General features: G+C 38.2%; 1 protein-coding gene across 1 annotated transcript in view; it reads right to left on the reverse strand.

The window, feature by feature from the left end:
* ELOVL6 (ELOVL fatty acid elongase 6) overlaps positions 1-22,026 on the reverse strand; it is a 152,178-nt gene that overhangs the window by 52,272 nt on the left and 77,880 nt on the right. Inside the window, exon 2 of the mRNA XM_030798313.1 lies at positions 8,467-8,598. Coding sequence (XP_030654173.1) covers positions 8,467-8,598 — 132 coding nt within the window. The remainder of the gene's footprint in view (positions 1-8,466; positions 8,599-22,026) is intronic.

Below are 22,026 nucleotides of genomic sequence, written 5' to 3' on the forward strand. Positions count from 1 at the left end.
TTTAACATGGCTGGGCGCGGTGGCTCACCCCTGTAATCTCAGCACTTTGGGAGGCCGAGGTGGGTGGATCACCAGGTCAGGAGTTCAAGAGCAGCCTGGCCAAGATGGTGAAACCCTGCCTCTACTAAAAATACAAAAATTAGCCAGTTGTGGTGGCGGGTGCCTGTAATCCCAGCTACTCAGGAGGCTGAGGCAGAGAATTGCTTGAATCCGGGAGGCAGAGGTTGCAGTGAGCCAAGATCGTGCCACTGTACTTCAGCCTGGGCGACAGAGCAAGACTCCGTCTCCAAAAAAAAAAAAAGCTTAAGAAATCCACTACCCCACTACCTTTCAGACTTGACATTGTTATCTCCACTTGTAAAAATGTTAGCAGGGTGTCCTTCATCAAGGAAAGAAGCCAACTCTGGCAGCGCTAAGTAAATAGAAGGATTATTTTTCCTATGGCAATGGCTTTTTTAAATTTACTGTTCATTAAGATTTTTGCCTTGAACATTTGTTGGGCTTTTAAATAATAATATAGTGTGGGTGCTTCACTTTTCTCTTGGTGCAGAGGGAAACAAAATATGTTTTGGTGTCATTTTGTGACCTGACCTTTCAAACAATCAGTGTGCTGGAGATGTTATCTAGGTGTGTGTTATTCCTAGTCTCAGTTATTTTATGTCTCAATAAATTATTATTATGTTTATTATAAAACATAACTGCTCCAGCAATTTAGTTTTCAGAAAAATCTGATTCTCCAAACTGTTATATACTCTGCCTTCGGAAAAAAAAAAAAAAGGATTTCCTATATACCATTAATTTTACTTTTAAAAAAATAGAAGAAGCTGTAATTTACAAATATGGCATTAGAAGCAAGGCATTGGAGTCAGCAATTTCTATGGTTCTTTGATAAAATGACACAAAAATAGGAGGCTAAGGGAGTTACAATGTATTGGTATAGAAAATGTGACATTTTACATTTTTGAGTAGGCTAAAGATAAAAGAAAAACAGGTTTTGATAAAACAAATAATTAAATGCACAATATCTGACCTACATCGTATCTGTCTACAAGTTAGAAACATCAACCGTGATAGATTCAAGAGTTGAACACGGACAGAAAAGAAAGGTCCCCAAATCATCCTTCCAGCAAAATATACACACTTAACTGAGGGATACCGTCAGAAAAAAGGGGAAAACAAAAGCTATTCTTCATTCTAACTATAAACCGATCATTATTGGGTGGGATAGGTAGAGAATGAGGACCAATAAAGTACAACATTTGTGTTTTGATATAAACTTGCTTTACTTACACACCACCAGTATGACCTGAATCTTATAATATGGCTACAATTGTTGCTCTTTCTTTTAACAAACCAAATGTCATTAATTGCATTCAACTTCGCTTTTTTATAGCCATACTTTTTATCAAAGCTATTTTTCCCTGGTTTGACCTTTTTGTAATAACGTGTTGTAACATGTTACTACATGTAATGAAATGTTACAAAAGGAATTGAAGCCCCCTTTGGACTCTCTCTGATCCTATTTCTCTCCTTCCCTTCCCCTAAACAGAGATAATTACTATCCTGAGGTTTTTGTGCATATTTTAATACTTTTACTGCATATATATTCATAAATGTAGCATTAATTAACGAGTTTTTTAAATTTTCATAAATGATTTTACACTTCCAGGATTATTTCCCAGCTTGCTTTTTTATTACTCAGCATTATGCTTTCCAATTTTGCTTGTTACTTTTGCCCTTTTGGTGTTACATTTAAAAATCTGACATTTATAATGTGTTTTTCATAAAGTAGGAGCTTTTGTCCTATGACACTTAAAGCTTATGGATCCATTTATTTTATATAAATAGTGTCAGTACAATCATTGTCATCATCATTGTTTTTGTGGATTAAGATGGGCTACTTTTGGCAACCATAGGAACTAAGGCACTTATGAGGGTCTTATGTACAAACTGATTTCATTGTTCTAAAATTTGTCATTTTCATTGTACCATCATTCTATAGGTCATTCATGTCCTCATTCCTTCCATATGGGTTAAGAACTGTCATTTTTTTTTCACTTGAACAGCTTCAGTTAGTTTTATTATATACTTGTTGGCTTTAGAAATAAGGTAATTGCCAAAAATTCTTCAGATATTAAACACTAAATTTGTTTACGAAATCAGTGGGAAATAGATCTCGAATGATTTGATTAAATACCACTCATCTACTGCTTGCACTGTTAAACAGACTTTTCTGAAAGTTTCCTGTGCTATATTTAAGCACTTTGTTCATAAGAATCCCACGAAATAGAGAATAATTTTCTACTAATCTTGAATATACTTCATACTTAAGCCAGAGATGAAATTTAATAACAAAATGAAAATATAGCCAGGATATTACAATGAGGTTCAACAGGAAAAACTGGTGGTTAATAGGCAAGAAGTCAAACTATAAAGTGTAGAACATCTGGATTTGTGCAAATCAAGCAAAAACAATTGAGGCCAGAGTAATCACCAGGAAAAGGAGTAAGCAAAGGTGAAGCAAGTGTGATATTGGCACCTATAAATTTTTAACACCAAATTATCTTTTTATAACGTACACTGACTAGACATCCTGCTTTGATCTGTGTTAGGTCAAGAACCTCAAAGATGGCTTCTTGGAACTCCTTATGCTGCTGATGAAAAGAAAACACTGCCAGACAGGTAACTGGTAGAGGCTCCTTGAATCAGAAGCACACACACCTGGACCCAATCTAGAAGGATGGAAAACTTGTTCAAATCAACTGTAGTAACCCAGCTGACATGTCACAGCAACACAATTGAATGACTCAGGAGTGTCTGCGAAGAACAGGGGATAGGTACCTTGAAGTATCTGATGCTCTGTTGCCATATCAAAGTTCGATAACTTAGCCAAATCTAACTTCTTTGCCACTAGGAGCAATCTCATCTAAAAGTCTTACTGATTCACATAACCAGAATTGTTCTCAGCATTTACCCTAAGGAAATGTTCAAACACCCATGGATAAATGCCACACAAAATTATCTTATCAAATACAGAAATGCCTGTCCTTGGGTTAGGTGGGATGTAGGTGGAAGTTGGTCTCTGTGCCATCATCCTGGCCATATTTATAAAGACTAATTGACACCAGGACCTGGTGCTTTGGTTCTGAAAAAGGGAACCTGGAGGAATCGTGGGGAGAGATTTTCAGGGAAACCCAGAGAAATCTTCCTCAAATGAAATGATCCATTATAGGCCTAAGGAAAACTCAGCTGGCCGTATTTTGTTTACTCTAGCAAAACTTATGATAGGTTTCAATAAATTACCACCTGAATGAAGACTTCTGTCTCCATGAAGGCTGCTTCAGTCAACCCCCAAAGATAAAGAGAAAAACTGCAGGCAATTCTCGCAAACAATATTAAAACCCCATCACTTTTTGAAATAGACTGGTTTGAAGAGGTTTCTTTTGTTTGTTTTTTTAAGTATGCTGCAGATATGATTTAATTCCCGTAATGTTGTCTCAGTTCATGAGTGAACAGTGTATGGCATCTGGAAATTAAGCATAGCTGGGTCCCTGGCTACTGTTAAGAGCTAATAGGCAACCTTGAGGACTTGAGGGAAAATAAATTATTCCTAAGCAGTGAAATACATAAAAATTCCTCTTTTTGGTGATTTTCCAAAAGAAAAATTTACTACTTCTGAAATGTTTGGTTCTTTCTCTTTCCTTCATTTTCTAAATTGATTATGCTACAGTGGCAAAGGACAGGGAGATGGAGGGGGCAATAGGCCCTTGGGCCATCACCTCATTGCAGACCATCTAATAGAAGAACTATCTCCTGAGCAGGGAATTTCTATATTTTTGTCATTAGACAATATTTGAAAATGCATGAATTATAGTGTAAGAGCCACTCAAAACTTTCTACAAAAATATATCCTTTATAATAATGAAGTTTTCCTTTATAACCAAAATAGAAAATTTCTTAATACTCATTAAAACAACTGTCTGTGAAAAGCAGTTTTTTGTTTGTTTGCTTGTTTGTTTTTGAGACAGAGTCTTGCTCTGTCGTCCAGGCTGGAGTGCAGTGGCACAATCTCAGCTCACTGCAACCTCCACCTCCAGGGTTCAAACGATTCTCCTGCCTCAGCCTCCCGAGTAGCTGGATTACAGGCACGTGCCACCATGCCTGGCTGATTTTTGTATTTTTAGTAGAGACAGAGTTTCACCATGTTGGCCAGGCTAGTCTCGGACTCCTGACCTCAGATGATCTGCCCACCTCGGCCTCCCAAAGTGCTGGGATTACAGGTGTGAGCCACCACGCCTGGCCAGAAGAGCATATTTTTGATGAATGTTTTATATCAACTTCATTCATGAAATATTTGGATTTCAAAAAAAAAGCAACTACTCACTTGAAATTCTACAGAATTGTGTAGGAGATTAGATATGAACGTGTGTACGTATATTTTAGGAAATGTGTTAAATGCAGAAAAACACAAATAATAATAAATGGCCAATATGCAAAATTGAGAGTTGTCCACATTATTATATTTGCTTCATTTGTTCTGAATAACACATCACAAAAAATTAAATCTTTTTTTACTTCTAAATTGCCAGTCTACAACAACCAACCTGTACAAACACTGAAATTTTTTATTTATCCATTTATTCATTCGTTCATTTATTTTTTGAGACAGGGTCTCACTCTGCTACCCAGGTTTGAGTGCAGTGGTGCTATAATGGTTCAATGCAGCCTCAGCCTCCCCTGGCTCAGGTGACCCTCCCACTTCAGCCTCCCAGGTAGCTGGGACTACAGGTGCATGACACCATGCCTGGCTAATTTTTGTACTTTTTGTAGAGATGGGGTTTTATCATGTTGCCCAGGCTGGTCTTATTTTCTAAGAAATCATAGGAATTTAATAAATAAGACATCTTCTCTGCTTTTCCCCCCCAAAAAAGTAAAAAATTGAGTTTATTTTCTTCTAGTATCTCTATAAATATTTTTATATTAAAAATATCATTCTGTAGTTAGACTTTTTACTTCTATGCATTGTTGACTAGCATTCTTTAAGCATAGAGAAATCTCAATATGTTCTTCCAAACACAGAAGCATAGCATTCCGTTATCAATGTTTCCCAAATTCTGGCTTAAAAAAATTAAGATCCATTTTTTAAAACCTTAGACTGCAGATGCTTGGATTTTTCTATATAGTTCTGGATTTTTAAATTTTATACAAAACTTGGCTCTGAAGAAAGTAATATAACTAACAGAATTCATTAAATGAAAGAGAACACAATAATTTGTCAGTCTAAAAAAGATAAATTATCACCACTGACTTCTGCATGTGCATTGCAGGATACAGTAAATGGGGAGTTACTGGCCAACATTGGGAACTTGGATTTTTGACCCGAGAGAAAGGAGAAATAAAAGTTAAGTCATAAGAATGGTAAAGATTGTCTGTGACCAGCTAGGGCAACACAGTGAAACTCCATCTCTACCAAAAAAATATAGAAACTAGCCAGCCGTGGTGGTACATGCCCATAGTCCCAGCTACATGGGAGGCTAAGGTAGGAGGATCACTTGAGGCTGGAGAGGTTGAGGCTGTAGGGAGCTGTGGTTGTGCCACTGCATTCCAACCTGGGTGACAGAGTGAGAGCTTGTCAAAAAAAAAAAAAAAAAGTAAAGATGATAGATTATATATGTATATTCTACTTCAATAAGTAAATTTCCACTTCTGGCTTCTTTAAAGACAAGAACTTACTTAGCACCAACAACCACCTTTAGTACCCAGACAGCGGTTTCTAAATATGATCTCCTCTCCACCATAGGAATTAGGGCTCTGATATGGTTCGGCTGGGTCCCCACCAAAATCTCAACTTGAATTGTATCTCCCAGAATTCCCCCTTGTTGTGGGAGGGACGGGGGATGGGGGGCAGGTTGGGGGTGGGGAGGGGCGGTAATTGGATCATAGGGGCTGGTCTTTCCCGTGCTATTCTCATGATAGTGAATAAGTCTTATGAGATCTGATGGGTTTATCAGTGGTTTCCGCTTTTGCTTCTTCCTCATTTTTCTCTTGCCTCTACCATGTAAGAAGTGCCTTATGCCTCCCGCCATGATTCTGAGGTTCCCCAGCCATGTGGAACTGTAAGTCCAATTAAACTTTTTTCTTCCCAGTTTCTGGTATGTCTTTTATCAACAGAATGAAAACAAACTAATACAGGCTCTTTGGAGAAATGGCTGATTCCAATTCTGGACAAGAAATGTACAACATGTCTGGCCTGGAATATCTTGTAATTAAAAAAAATCAAACTATCACCATCAAATGGAATAGCAATGGACTTAAAACACATCAAAATCATATCTCAAAATCACTGGCATATAAAAAAGTACATATCCATAAGTTTATAATGATTCTTAAGAAAACAAATCTTATTGTTTACATGCTAGCTAACTTTAAAAAAAAAAACTGATGAATATAGACAAAGAATCAAGCATCTATCCTAATCTTTGCTATAATAACTGCATATACTTCAAGATAACAGAATAGTTGATAAAGGCAAGTTTCTTCTTATAGAAAACCTCTTCAAATATTAAACCTGAATGTAATAAACCTTCTAGATCTAACTACAACTTATAGAAGGTACAGAAAAATGCAACCAAGCAAAATCCAGGCCAGAGGAAACTCTATGGGGTAAACTATCTGGTTTCTTCAAAGGATGAATCATAAGGAAAAAGAAGAAATCTATAAGCCAAAAGATATCAGTTAATGGAAATGTAAAGATCTCATTTTGATCTAGGTTCTTAAACTGTAAAACAGGAATCATTTATGAGACAACTGAAGAAATTTGAAATTTAATGAGAACAAATTATTATTTTAGGTGAGATCATAATACTGTGTTTGTTTTTAAAGAGTACTTAACCTTTAGCCATGGTATGATTTCAATAAGAATTATTTCAGCCTCTATTATTAATAGTTCCAAATAATTTGGGGATGAGAAACAAGGTGAGCAAGATTAAACGAAGTAAAACCAGCCAAGTGTTGACAATTGTTTAACCAAGGTAGGGGGTGCAAGGGAGTCATTGTACTTTCTTTCTCTGCTTACAAGTGTTAAAATTTAAAATAACAAAAGATAAAGATGCAGGGAATATTGAAAAATCAGTAAAATGGTGAAAGGCTTCATTAGGATAGAGATAAATTCCCCACAAATATCAAAATACATCAGGTGAGGCATACTCTGTCAACCTTAAATGTAAATAACAATGAAAAGGCTTCTTTATATTATAGAGAATCATGACCTGATACAGACTGAACTGGAAGGAGATTTTAGGGACAGATCCAAATCATGAGTACTTCAAACCTAGGGCCTTACAAATAGCACTGAAATAAAAAGTATATTCAGTAGTGGTGAGTAAGTGGGTGTTTTAGATGGAGGGATCCAACATTATGGAAATACACAGATCATAAGAGTTTAATGGAAATACTCTTCCTGCTCAGTCATTTTTAATAAGCTTTAAGTGACTAATGAAGCTTTAATGATAACATCCATTTCTGCTTAGAAGTAGAACAGTTAATATATGAAAAAATACAAATGAATATTTATAAATATGAAAATGAATAGTTTTGTGTTTCATAGTATATCTACATTCACTCCCCTCCCATTCCTCCCCAAGCCTAGTTATAAACTTGCTGGTTTTGACAAGCAAAACACAAATAGAACAGGTGCCTTTGTTAGCACTCTAGGTAAATCCTGGCACTTGCTTGGACACCAGCTGGGTGCTAATTAGTCTTGTGATTGCCTAGATCACAAAATAATATAAGACTGGAAATGCTCCTGAAAGCTTTTGGAGGAATGAGTCTGCACACCGGCTGACAGATGCCCTGGAGAGAACAGGCCTTGTCCTGACAGTCTCTGTGTTGAGTTCTTTCACATTTACAAAGCCAGTGTTGGCTACATAAACACATGCCTGCAAGTCAGTTCAGGGAATGCGGGTGGAGGGTGCTTTTGAAGATGCAGAGCAAAAGCATTCTCTGGTCTAGCAATACTGACACAGATGTCCAGTGTCTGGTCTATGTCTAAGTGTCATCTTTTGATTAAGTGTTAGCAACAGCACACCCAGGGTATTTGAACCCTGTTCTCCAATAGACTTCAACAGATTACTTGTGTGCCCTCCCATTTAACCTTTCGTCTATATTTAGCCAATAACAATAATGAATTGCTGTACTGCTTCTCATCCTAATAGATCAATCAGATTATCGCATGGCCAATTTGGACAGGACAAGAGATGGCCTGACACCTCTCAAAATATATAAGGTTAGATACATCATGGCAAATGGTTGCAGTGAAGGCTTTCTTTCTGAACATGACTTTATTTTATGTCCTCATCATATTCAATAATCAAAAATATCAGATTTAAAATCAAATGCTCAATCATTGCATTCTTTCAGCAAGTGACGAAATGGATACATTTTATTCGAAAAATGAAAAAAACCTACCTGAAGACTGCAAGGGTCAGAGACCAGAGCACTAATGGCTTCCTCAGTTCAAACTTTGCTCGTTTATTCATTAGGTGCCGACCACCGAATATAAAGGCAGCATACAGAGCAGAAAACAGGAAAGATTTCTTCCTGCAAACAAGCAAACAAAATCTTTAAGATATTTTTGGTCATCAGGAAACATCAAATTTTGTACCAGTTCTCCTCTTTGTAAGCACTGAAAAAATATTCTTGAGAATATTCCTGCTTCACTGAAGACGGAGTCTAGTCCACATGGCAAACTGGTGTTCTGTTGAAATCTCCCTTGACAAATCAGGTCTTCCAGCAGTTTAACCAACATATTAAGTGTCATGTCAGGATAGATACATTTCCTTTGTAGGCTCTAGGACTGAAATTTCAACAACATAGCACTGAAGTACAAAAGGTAGCCTTTTCACTGAGAGAAATAATTTTATTCTTTAGAGTTTGTTGAGCCAATTTGGATACATACATGAATTTTAAAAAGAAGTGTTTTTGTTGGAACTATTTGGTGACAAGGTTGTGTCTTGGAACAAGATAGCCATTTAAAATTTTATCTTGGGTGGGTGTGGTGGCTCACTCCTGTTATCCCAGCACTTTGGGAAGCCGAGGTGGGTGGATCACTTCGGGCCAGGAGTTTGAGACCAGACTGGCCAACATGGTAAAACTCCCTCTCTGTTAGAAACACAAAATTTAGCCAGGCATGGTGGTGGGCACCTGTAATCTTAGCTACTCGGGACACTGAGGCAGGAGAATCGCTTGAAACCAGAAGGCGGAGGTTGCAATGAGCTGCGATTTTCGAGACTCCGTCTCAAAAGGCAAAAGAATAAAAGAATGGTTACTCCATAGGCAGAGAAGCCCTGAGGACTGCCGGCTGGCTATTTTTATGGGTTTTTGAATTACATGCTAAACAAGGGGTGGATTATTCATGAATGTTCCGGGGAAAGGGGCGGGGATTTCCCCAGGAACAGAACTGAGGGTTCCTTCCCTTTTTAGACTACACTGTACCATGGCATTTGTAAACTGTCATGGTGTTGGTGGGAGTGTCTTTTAGCATGCTAATGCATTATAATTAGCATATAATAAGCAATGAGGATAATCAGAGGTCACTTTTGTTACCATCTTGGTTTGGGTGGGTTTTGGCCAGCTTCTTAACCGTATCCGGTTTTATCAGCAGGGTCTTTGTGACCCCTATCTTGTGCCAACCTCCTACATCATCCTGTGACTAAGAATTCCTAACCTTCTGGGAATGCAGCCCAGTAGGTCTCAGCCTCATTTTACTTAGCCCCTATTCAAGATAAAGTCACTCTGGTACAAATGCCTCTGACAACAGTACTGATAATGCCAAAAGATAAATTCAAAAGCAAAAATCAACAAACTTCTATAATAGAACTATGATTTGACTGAAAGCAATAGAAACCTTATAAATAATTTAAACAGTTGAGCATGTTTCCTGAGAAAGCAATGTTTCTCTTAAAATAGGTCTTCCCTATTCAATTAGATCAATAAGGAAAGGGTTGAGAAATAAGTTAAAAACATAATATCAAAAGCAAAATGTGTTCACCTAAAGAGTATTATTTGTGAAATGCTTCATGTTTTCTCCCTTCATGCTGACATGTAATGCTGACTCATAAGGGACCTTGCTATTTACACAAGCAGCATTCCTATGTAAATGAATGCAAATGACCTACTTAGTGAATACCACCAAATAAAGCAATGATTCCAGAAATCAACCCATAAGTAAATGTTGAATAAATCACTTTGAGGTTTACAGACTCTTCTCTTGGGCCCACAAGACCTGGAACACAGTAGGTGCTTAATAAATATCTGTTCAATGAACATGGTCTTGTCCTATCAAATTTTCTGATGGGGAAAATAACTAGGCATCTGTGTACAGTAAACAGGCAGCAAACACTAACAGAAAGTTGTACTTTCCCTGTAATACATTAATAACTAAAGAGTCAAATATTCAGAAAAATATTATGATACATTTTCTTCCCCCAGAAAGACATTGATTATTTGTATACTTCAATGGAAAGTGGAAAAGTGAGACAAATTTTGTGGAAACTTTAACTATTGGACATTTCAGGAAGAAAGTACTTTTGGCCATAAATTATAGATATCGCTTTATTTCTCCTCTGGAAATTGCAAGGGCATGGAATTAAATTACTTAAGAGTCACAATCACTGTTTCTGTTTATGTACATATAAGCAAAGACTAAAGAAAAATAAAGTTCTACCAAGTTAATGTAGGTGATAGTAATCTGAAAAAGTATATACTTTTTTTCTAATTTATAAAGGTAATAAGTGACAATAATCACATATTATGATTTATAGAGTGAAAAAGCTTTACCATTTAATCCTCATGGCACAGGTAAAGTATTATCTTTATTTCATAAGATAAACAGGCTTACAGGTAAAGTAGCCCTAGATTTTCCTGTCCTTGTGGTAAACTTTCAGAAGAAAAAGGGGTACTTGATGTGTTATCTTATAAGCTGTAAAAATTCCTTAAGCTCTCCTGTTGAATTACATAATCATTGCATAATGTGCAGAACATTGTGTAACTGTGAAAAGATGAAGAAGAATTTCCCATCTTCATGTTTCTACTGTCATATTTTCTGAGCCTGGGCAACTTTCATCCAAACCCTCTTTGCTTCTTTGAGAACAGAAATTAATTATACATATACCACTGAAGACATTTCCTTAAAATTATCATTATTTATCTTACCCATTCAACATAATTGAGATTCTGATTATGGTTGTATTAACTATATTACTTGCAATCATAAACCAAGTTAAATGAATGTCTTCATACAATCCTATCATTCTAGCCATAAAGGGAAAAGTAATGCCTCAAGAACCAAGAAAAGAAGAAAAAAATCTCCCCTATGTATTTTTTCTCCAATTTCCTAACTTCTAAAATGAGAATTAGTCCTAATGCACTGCTCACTTCCCAGCAAGGGCCATTCACTTTTCTACAAGAGCTCTCTTTACAAAGCAATTCAACAGCTAAGGCAACGAAGTCAGTCAGTACAGAATCATAGAACTTGATAATTGCAAGCAAGGAACCTTAGAGAGGTGGAGCCCAATTTCCTCCTTAGACAGAAGAGAGAATAGGGAACCTGATGACAATAGTCACTCACAGGCACACAGCTGCAGGCTACACTGGTCGAGACTATCCAACATTGTCATGGCTGTGGTCAAGCAGGTAGGTAAACACAAAATAATTGTATAAACTATATCAGGGTCACAGGTAGTTAATGGGAATCGGTTTAAGTGCTGTGATCAAAGTAAGTTGTTCATTGCATGCACAGAAATCTTTTACTGTGGTGAAATTAAAATCCTTTGGGTTAGTTTAGAATTAAACCTAAGCATCTGCTATAAGTGGGAGTTGCCTAAGGAAGCATTAACAATTACCTCTTTGAGTTGTCATTTACGGTTGAATGTACTATTAGTTTTCCATATTGCTTAGAAGAAAGTAAGATTTTCTTTAATGAACAGGACAATTTAAATGAATTAAAATTGCCTTTCTTTCTGGCGTCTCTCCGGTAAAGTTCAATTATATTCAAGATGAATAATAGTTTGCCACTAGCCCGCTTAGCTTTTAATGTGGATAGATTGCTTTCCTAATGGTTCAGTGGTAATACTTCATATACTGGCAGGCCTCCATACTTGGGTATAATGGTAACACTATACTGTTTTATTATCAGATAATCAGTCATTTTGAGATAGCATGGAATCTTCTTGTTTAATAAATTTTAAATGTGCATCATATAGCACAACCCGTAATTATAGGTACTTAATAAGTACTTTTCAGCATGGTGATTCGGGAGTTATGATTACCAGGTGACCAACCAAATAAAGACAACCCAAATGAAATACTGATGTGCTTTAATTCTGTCAAGCTTATATTTATCCTTTTTACCTTTCTATTTCTGTCATCAAGATGAACAATGGAAATTATTCCATAATTAATAAAAATGAATAGTGGATCTGTCCTTAGAAATCTGAATTTCTCTATGATACTATCGTGTTCCAAAACATTCCTAGGACATGCTTTTTTGATTCTTACCAGAGTAGCTGAGCAAGTTCTCACTTATGATTTGTATTTCTTGCTCTACCCATTAACATTTCTGAAAAAGCATGCATAAATTGAAATACATGTTTTTTTAAACTCGTGGGATTTCACTGAAACCAGTGCTTAGCTTGCGTCTCCTTAGCATTCACATCAAGATTTCTATACGCCAAGAGTCAAACTAGTTTATTTGCTAATGAAGAAATGTTTATGTGGGTAGTATTTCAACATAGGATAATTGCTAATGAACAGCTTGGGAAGCTGGCCTGAGCTCCCTCCTGGCTCTTTCATGTCGTATCTACATGGTCTTCATTATGGCTACTGTACACATGTGAGGTACAAGGAGATGGGAAAGTAAAAAGCAGTGAGGGGAAAGAAAGAAAAGGGCACCGCCCAGTTCAGCTGATACCTATCTACTTAGTGCAGAGAAAGTTTTCATGTTCTAAGGTAAAGAGTCTGACGCTGAGACAGAATGCCAACTGGTGCACCCCCCTCCTCTTTTAAGAGTCCTCTTGTAGTTCAGTTGCTGACTCAAGTCAGGAAACAACTTATGGTTCTGAAAGTGATTTTAGGGATACAAATAAAGTAGGGACCCAGAGACTAGAGGAAATAACACTACTTTTTGCCAATATGACGTTTAATGTATGTCTATGGTGGTTATAATTTGATAAGAAAATGAGATTTTCTTGAGAGGGCTCCTGAGGGTTCTTGAAGTCCTATCCAGGGCTTAATTCTGTCACATTCTTAAGGATTCTGAAAGACTTCATATAGGCATTTTTTTACGTTAAAAATAATGGAAATTTTTCCGCAGATTTTTTTTTTTTTTCTTTTTGAGCCAAGGTCTCATTCTGTCATCTAGGCTGGAGTGTAGTGGTGTGATCATGGCTCACTGCAGCCTCAGCCTGCTGGGCTCAAGCAATCTTCCCACTTCAGCCTCCTGGGTAGCTGGCACTACAGGTGCGCCTAATTCTTTTAATTTTTTTGCAGAGATGGGATCCCAGTATGTTGGCCAGATTGGTCCCCAACTCCTGGACTGAAGCAATCCTCCTGCCTCAGCCTCCCAAAGTGCTGGGATTACAGACGTAAGCCACCACACCTGGCCAGGAGGTTTTATTCATAAGTAAATTAACTATATGCCCAGAAATTCTGACAAACAATTTTGTGAATAATCATGAAAATATGCCCATAATTGATACAAATGAAAAGTGGCTTTACAATTGCAAGACAAAGCCGTAACTAAGGTAAACGTTCCTTATTCTTATTCCAATCTGTTGTGTATGACCAAGGACACCAAATAAGGTGTGATTTCCAAGCTTCTTTGAGTTGTAAGCACTTTACCTTTTTGCTCCCCCCTCCAGATACTAACTTAGAGATCACAGGTTCTCCTCATCTACTTTTTTAAAAAAGGTGCGAGAACTAGTTTTTAGTTTTTCTAGCCTTGAAGTAGGCCATAATCGAAGTAGAGTTACATTTGGTCCATGAGATTCAGTAACATGGCTACACATCCCTTTCCAGGAAAGTATACCCCTCTTAGAAGCAGATTGGACATAGAAATTCCTTGTATACATCTGTAAATCTTTTTCCTCCCTGGTCACCTTTTAAAAAATCTTGGTGCATTCTGTTTTTGTATTACAACTGGACATAAGATTTTGGGGGAGAAAATACCCTCAAAATGTTAAAACAAAAAAACTGCACATCTAAAAAAACTCTTTAATACTTAAATCGGTAGGTTATCAATTCCCTTTGCTTCCTTAGAATTCCTTTTTTTTTTTTCAGTAGCTGATGAAAATGTTGACATCCACCCATCCATTCAAAATTCAATAAACCTTTGTTTTTTTTTCTTCTGTTAGGTTTAAGCCATGGCCAAGAAATTTAATAAACTTATTGTATTCCTTTGCAGTATGGTTAGTATGACATTGAATGAAAAAAGGATCCTTATGTGAGAGTAAATTCTGCCTCTGCTAATCTAGTTAGAGAGACAGAAAAATTGGCCGGGCGCGGTGGCTCAAGCCTGTAATCCCAGCACTTTGGGAGGCCGAGGCGGGCGGATCACGAGGTCAAGAGATCGAGACCATCCTGGCTAACACGGTGAAACCCCGTCTCTACTAAAAATACAAAAAATTAGCCCGGTGTGGTGGCAGGCGCCTGTAGTCCCAGCTACTCGGGAGGCTGAGGCAGGAGAATGGCGTGAACCCAGGAGGTGGAGGTTGCGGTGAGCCGAGATCACGCCACTGCACTCCAGCCTGGGGGACAGAGAAAGACTCCATCTCAAAAAAAAAAAAAGAAAGAAAAATTTACATGATAACACATGGTTATATAGGGGGTCAGTAGCAAATGTGTGTTACAGATGATGTTTTATAAAGAGCTAAGGAAGGAGATTATAGTCATGAGAAAATGCTGTGGAAGATTTAAGAGTGGACCCTGAAGGTTTTGGATGGATGGGCAAAGGGCAAGTAGCAATAGGCAATGGAGTTAGGTGTGAGCTAAACCGGGAGTCTGTCATACCAGATGCTGTGGGTTGGGTATGGTAGAAAGCCTGTTTGGAGATGCAGGCTAAAGTTGGGTTGTGTGACGTTCTGAAAACTGCAGCAGAGTTTGAGCTGTATTTGCACCTCAAGTTTGCAGTAAGTTGTGAGGCATGTGCCCAGTAATTTGTTACTACTAATTAAAGTACAGGACTGAAATGTATGGCTTAATTTTCCTTTCTTCTTTTTCTTCTTAAATAAACAATAGACTAAATCACACATATCCCATCATGTCCCATGGGTGAGAGATGGGGAGGTAATAACTTGTGCCCCCAGAAAAATGGATAGAGAACTGCTGGATGAAGTCATGAAGGGCACTGAAAGTCTTTGAGCTGGGAAGGAAGACAGAATTTAAAAAGATGTTCACAGAGAAACTTGGTATGCATTATTTCTATCCCAGAGGGCAGATGTGGCAAAAGTTGAATTCCTGATCTCTCGATCAATGCACTGAAGTGTGTGTGTGAACTGCGGCTCTTCACAGGAATCATCAGATGGGATCACCTTTAGGAATGAATATTCTCCTGTTCATAGTAAAAGATAGCAAACTGCTAGGCTAATCACAGCATTATTTGAGTAGAGTTGATGTTTGCAGCTCAGAGAACTGTCAGTTTCAAACCTAAAGCATTGCATCTTAGGTAGAAGAATACTTTTTGTTTCAGTAGATATGGCTTAATAAAACTGATCAGAAAAAATCAGTTTTGAAGTTAGAACCAAAGACTATAGACTGTCCTTGCTACTCTAGTTAGCAAAATCAAACGAAAATTAAAATCCGGGCTGAGTGTGGTGGCTCATGCCTGTAATCCCAACACTTCGGGAGGCTGAGGGGGGGGTGGATCACTTGAGATCAGGAGTTCAAGACCAGCCTGAACAACATGGTGAAACCCCCTCTCTACTGAAGAAAACAAAAACTTAGCTGGGTGTGGTGGTACATGCTTGTAATCCCAGCTATTCAGGAGCCTAAGGAAGGATAATCTCTTGAACCCGGGAGGCAGAAGTTGCAGTGAGCCAAGATTACACCATTGCACTCCAGCCTGGGCAACAGAGCAAGACTCTATCTCAAAAACGAAAATAAAAACAAAAGAATTAAAATCCATTCAATTTTTTATCTCCTTAGAAAGAGTAAAGCTTGCCGGCAAGGTGCGGTGGCTCACGCAGGTAATCCCAGCACTCTGGGAGGCTGAGGCGGGCAGATCACAAAGTCAGGAGATCGAGACCATCCTGGCTAACACGGTGAAAACCTGTCTCTACTGAAAAATAAAAAAAAAATTGGCCGGGTGTGGTGGTGGGCACCTGTAATCCCAGCTACTCGGGAGGCTGAGGCAGGAGAATGGCGTGAACTTGGGAGGCGGAGCTTGCAGTGAGCCGAGATTGAGCCACTGCACTCCAGCCTGGGTGAAAAAGCGAGACTCCATCTCAAAAAAAAAAAAAAAGAGTAAAGCGTGCCATCACCCCCAAGTCAAAAAACCTGGAAGAAAACGTATCAGTGACTGGGCATGGTGGCTCACGCCTGTAATCCCAACGCTTTGGGAGGGCAAGGCGGGAGTATTACTTGTCCCAGGAGTTCGAGACCAGCCTGGGCAACATACTGAGACCCCATCTCTACAAAAAAATTAAAAATTAGTCTGCTGTAGTGGTGCATGCCTGTAGTCCCAGCTACTTGAGAAACTGGGGTGGGAGGACAGTTTGAGCCTAGGAGGTTGCGGCTGCAGTGAGTATGATTGCCGCATGCACTCCAGCCTGGGCGACAGAGTGAGACCCTGTCTCAAAAAAAGGCAAAAACAAAACAAAAAGTCAGTGGTCTTATTTAGACAAATCTCCCATCCCCATCTGAAAGCAAACTAAAAATGATCTCTATGATGAAAAAATAATTTCTAGTTTCTGTTTTGTTTGAGAGTATTGATTGTCGCAGGTGAGAATTTCCAGGTAACGATCTAGTGATAGTAAAACAAAACTCTTGTGGCCATTTAAAACAGTAATTTCTGAATAAGAGAGGCAGCATGTAGAAATAGAATTCAGAAGGTGGTTTTAGCAGCAATTCAATTTCATTGCACTAATTTTCTTGGAGAAACACTCTTCATTCTAAGAGAAAGGTAGCATATTAATTTCCAGTGAGGCAATGCTCACTTGTTAAATTATTTCAAAATATAATAATGATGAGCTAGGCACGATGACACGCACCTGTAGTCCCAGCTACTCAGGAGGCTGAGGTGGGAGAAGCCCTTGAGCTCGAGACATCGAATCCAGCCTGAGCAACATAACAAGACCCCATCCCTTGAAAACAAAAAAAGTGTAACAATAATGGTAATATAAAAAGTGTACTATAATTCTGAAATGCCTCCTATAAATAAGAGTAGTTGAGTGACTCTCCTGTCACCAAGCTAAGCTTTATCTCCTATAGCCTTAAAAATCTATTCTATAATATAAATGAAGCATTAGTCATCTATTTTCCTAAATATAAAATTTTCTTGGGCTTGAAGTTATACAAGTACAATTATGGCCTATGTCAGTCAAGGCTGTAGGCATCTTTTTTCCTTTTTTTAAAATATTCTTTTCCAGTCCAGTGGCCTAATGACCATAGACATATAGAATCTCAAGATTGGAGTAGACCTTAGAGATCTAGTCTAAACTTTTCAACTTAGGAATTTCTTGCTAAAAACTTCCTGGCTGATGGTCCTCTAATTTCTACTAAATGTAGAAATAATGACTGTAACTTTCGAGGTCATTAGTTCCTGATCATATGGTACAGCTGGGCTTCTTTAAAAACTGACCCAAATGCTGAAGCCACTCATCCTTCCCCTATGGATGACCAACGCCCTTTCAAACAAACAGGCTACACTTGGAATTGAATATAAAAACCTGTTTCCTGATTGTCTTTATCGTAAAGAAGCCTGGGACATCTTATAACTAATAGACCTATCAGAGTTGGAGGCTAAAACTAGAAGTGAAAAAACACTGTCAAAAGGAGATAATTATTCACAATGCATTGAAAACCGGATTTCAGGTTTATAAGATTAAGTCCAATTCAAACTGAAAATTTTCCTAGATTTAAATCAAAACCAAGAAAAATAACAGCTTGCACAATTATATAAACAAGCATAAACATATCTATGTTTATGAGCACTTTCTCTGTGCTCAAGGACTGACATTTACATCAAACGAGAATCCATTGCTGTTGTAGGTTACCACTACCTTAATATTTATACAGGGTTTTCATTTCCACAAATCACCTCATAGACAACTGAAAATTCCAAAAGGTAGAAAATAAAATGAAGGGGAAAACATGGCATGTTTTCACGTTAACTATTGGATAAATAAATAGACTCTTGTCACTAATGATTCCCTCAATACAAATTTTGAAAAGAAACTGGGGAAGCAATGAGAACATATACCCTAAATACTATTTCTGGACTAGAGAAAATATCTCAGCAGTGATGATGATCTCATGGTTAGTTCATAAATTGATTTTGTCAGCAAAATCAAATGTACATAAGAAATTAAGCTTGAGAAAAAACTGGCAGTAATCAGAAGAAATATATTTTTAGTAATGAGTGAAAATGACTTAAACATTGTTTTTACTTATGAGATTATCACCCGATTACCCAAGAAAGAACTCTGAATTTCATCTTGTTCTTAATAATATAGGGCCAAGCATGATGGCTCATGCCTGTAATCCCAGCATTTCGGGAGGCCAAGGTGGGAAGATGGCTCGAGGCCAGGAATTCAAGGCCAGCCTGGGTAATATGGCGAGAATCTGTCTCTATAAAAAAAAACTTCCAAAAATAATAATAATATGGCAACATTTTGATTGGGGCTTTCATACTGCTCCTTCAAAATCTGAACTCTCATTCAGTGACATAAGAGGATAAAGTTTGCAGACACTAGCTTTGAGAACTCCGATAATGAGGACAGCTACAACAAATTCTCACAAACTGAATGGCTTCTAACAAAACAAATGTATTATCTTACAGTTCTGGAGGTTAGAATCTGAAATGAGTCTTATGGGGCTAAAATCAAAGAGTCACCAGGGTTGCATTTCTTTTGGAGGCTTTATGGCAGAATCCATTTCCTTGCCTTTTCCAACATCTAGAATCCACTTGACATTCCTTGGCTCATGGCTGCCTCCTTCTCCATCTTCAAAATGCATCACACCAAGCTGTTTCCATGGTCACGTCACCTTATCTGACTCTGATCCCCCCGACTCCTGTTAAGAACGCTGTGAATATAATGGGCCTACCAGATAATCCAGAGCCACAGCCTAGAAGCTTCCATTTTAACAACCCATGTGATTAGATGTCCCCTGCCCAAAGATATTCTGGAATAATCTCACCATCTCAAATTCCTCAACCTAATTGCATCCACAACATGTCCTTTGCTATATGAAGTAACATATTCACAGAAGATGTGCACATTTTTGAGGGACTGTTATTCTATCTACCACGTGGATTAAACTAAATCGTAAGATCTAAAGGCATTCTTCTACTAAAACACATAGGAGACCCCTACAGATGCACATGTTTCATGTCTGTTCCTGGTTTGCCACCCCCAAAGCCAGGTTCTTCCCCTCTACTCAAGAAAGCATTTCAGAATCCAAAGGGCGAGAGCAACACTGTTATGGAGATTGTCTTTAAGCAACTCATTAACATGTGACTCACAAATATCAGCACCTGAACTCTTAGTAGCACATGACTTACTGTATCCTTTACAATGAACCAGGTACCCATGTTCAGAATTTCTAGTAAATATACAATTTATTAAAATTACTAATATGTATTCGATTTATTCTGACTGTCCACAGTCCTAAATTGCCATCTCTTAACACTCCTTTGCAACAACAAAGGTTACTTTGTTTGTAACCATCCTCTTAATCCCAATCTGAAAATACGTACTACAGGCTACTTCAAGTATGTTTTCCTGTTTGTGGCAATGCAGTTGTTTTATCCTTCCTCTCTTTTTGGGGTTATGTCTATAAAGATAGGTTTCTATGCAGCAATGGTCAAGTATCAGTCTTCCACCCAGATGGCCTGCTAGCAGCAGCATTTGACACAGATGGCAACTCCTTCTTTCCTGCAATGCTTCCTTCACTTCCTTCCTTTCTCACTATTTTATCTTGTTTCTTCTCCAACTTCACCATCTGTTCTTTTTCATTTTCCTTTGCTGCTTTCCCTTCATCTCCTCAATCCACAAACTCTGAGGATCCCCAGAATTCAATCTGTGGACCTCTTCTCTTTTGGCCTCCACCATGGGTTCTCAGAGAGGGTGATGATTTTACCATTTGAAATATCTGAAGACATTTTTGGTCTTTACAACTGGAAGGTAGTTGGCTACTGGCAGGTGGTGTATAGAGGCCCTGGATGCCACAAGACAGCCCTATACAACCAAAAATTATCCAGCCCCCAAAAATGCCAATAGTGCTAACGCTGAGGATCCTGAACAAGAGAAATATGGAGACAGAAATTAAGGAAAGAGAAATTGGAAAACTCAAGAGGGTGTAAGCAAAACTGCTTCAAAAATATGTTCACTGATTGGGGTGATACCACTTATGCCTCAGACACACTCAGGCTGAATTGCTTCAAATTGATTCCAAGCACAGAGTAAATAAAGCAAGCTTCTTGTTTCAAGTGAGCAGTTCAATTTAAAACTGAAAACAAAATAACAACCAGTGAGTCAGTATATTACTCTCTTCACTGCTCTAGAATTAGGTTCACTTCTGACTACAATGGGCCATGTCCAGCTGCATCCTGAAGGCTGGTAGATTCAATTCTTACAAATTATTCATCTGCTTCAGTGCCTCTCCTGAAAGAAGGTCATCTAGAACTGCATTTAAAATGGGCGGATCACAAGGTCAGGAGATCGAGACCATCCTGGCTAACAAGGTGAAACCCCGTCTCTACTAAAAATACAAAAATTAGCTGGGCATGGTGGCGGGCACCTGTAGTCCCAGCTACTCGGGAGGCTGAGGCAGGAGAATGGCGTGAACCCAGGAGGCGGAGCTTGCAGTGAGCCAAGATTGCACCACTGCACTCCAGCCTGGGCGACAGAGTGAGACTCCATCTCAAAACAAAAACAAACAAACAAACTATATATATACACACACACATCTCCAGAGAGGAGAAAAAGGAATAATCTTTTTTTTTTTTTGAGACAAACTCTTACTCTATTGCCCAGGCTGGAATGCAGTGGTGAGATCTCGGCTCACTACAACCTCTGCCTCCTGGGTTCAAGTGATTCTCCTGCCTCAGCCTCCCAAGTAGCAGGGACTACAGGAACACACCACCATGCCCAACTAGTTTTGTATTTTTGGTGGACACAGGTTTTCACCATTTTGGCCAGGCTGGTCTCAAACTCCTGACCTCAAGTTATCCACTCTCCTCGGCCTCCCGAAGTGCTGGGATTACAGGTGTGAGCCACTGTGCCTGGCCAGTAATCTTAAATGAATAGAACCAGACTTCATGGTAACTGCCAAGACACCACCCCCCTAACTCCACACACAATTCAAATTCTTCTTGAAGTAGAATTTTAGTTATTCCAGTCATCTCTTTATTAACCACTTTTATAAGATAATTCCATGATAACCAATATTAACTTCACCCAGTATGGGACAATGTTACCACTATTCTACTCTGTTTCTACATTTTCAACTTTTTTAGATTCCACATATAAATGAAATCACACAATAACATTTCTTTTTATGCCTGGCTTACTTAGGATAGTATCTTCCAGGTTTATCCATGTAGTCACAAATGATAGAATCTCTTTTTTAATGCGAAATAAAATTCCGTTATATTACAATTTCTTTATCCATTGATCTGTTTACAGGCACCTAGGTTGATTCCATATGTTGGCTGCTGTGAATAATACTACAGTGAACACGGGGATACTCATATTCAAAGTCCGAAAATTTGATATCACCAAAGTTTTCTATGACATACACTTTAAAAAATTG

The sequence above is a fragment of the Nomascus leucogenys genome, chromosome 18 (assembly GCF_006542625.1).
Source record: "Nomascus leucogenys isolate Asia chromosome 18, Asia_NLE_v1, whole genome shotgun sequence".
Taxonomy (NCBI): Eukaryota; Metazoa; Chordata; class Mammalia; order Primates; family Hylobatidae; genus Nomascus; species Nomascus leucogenys.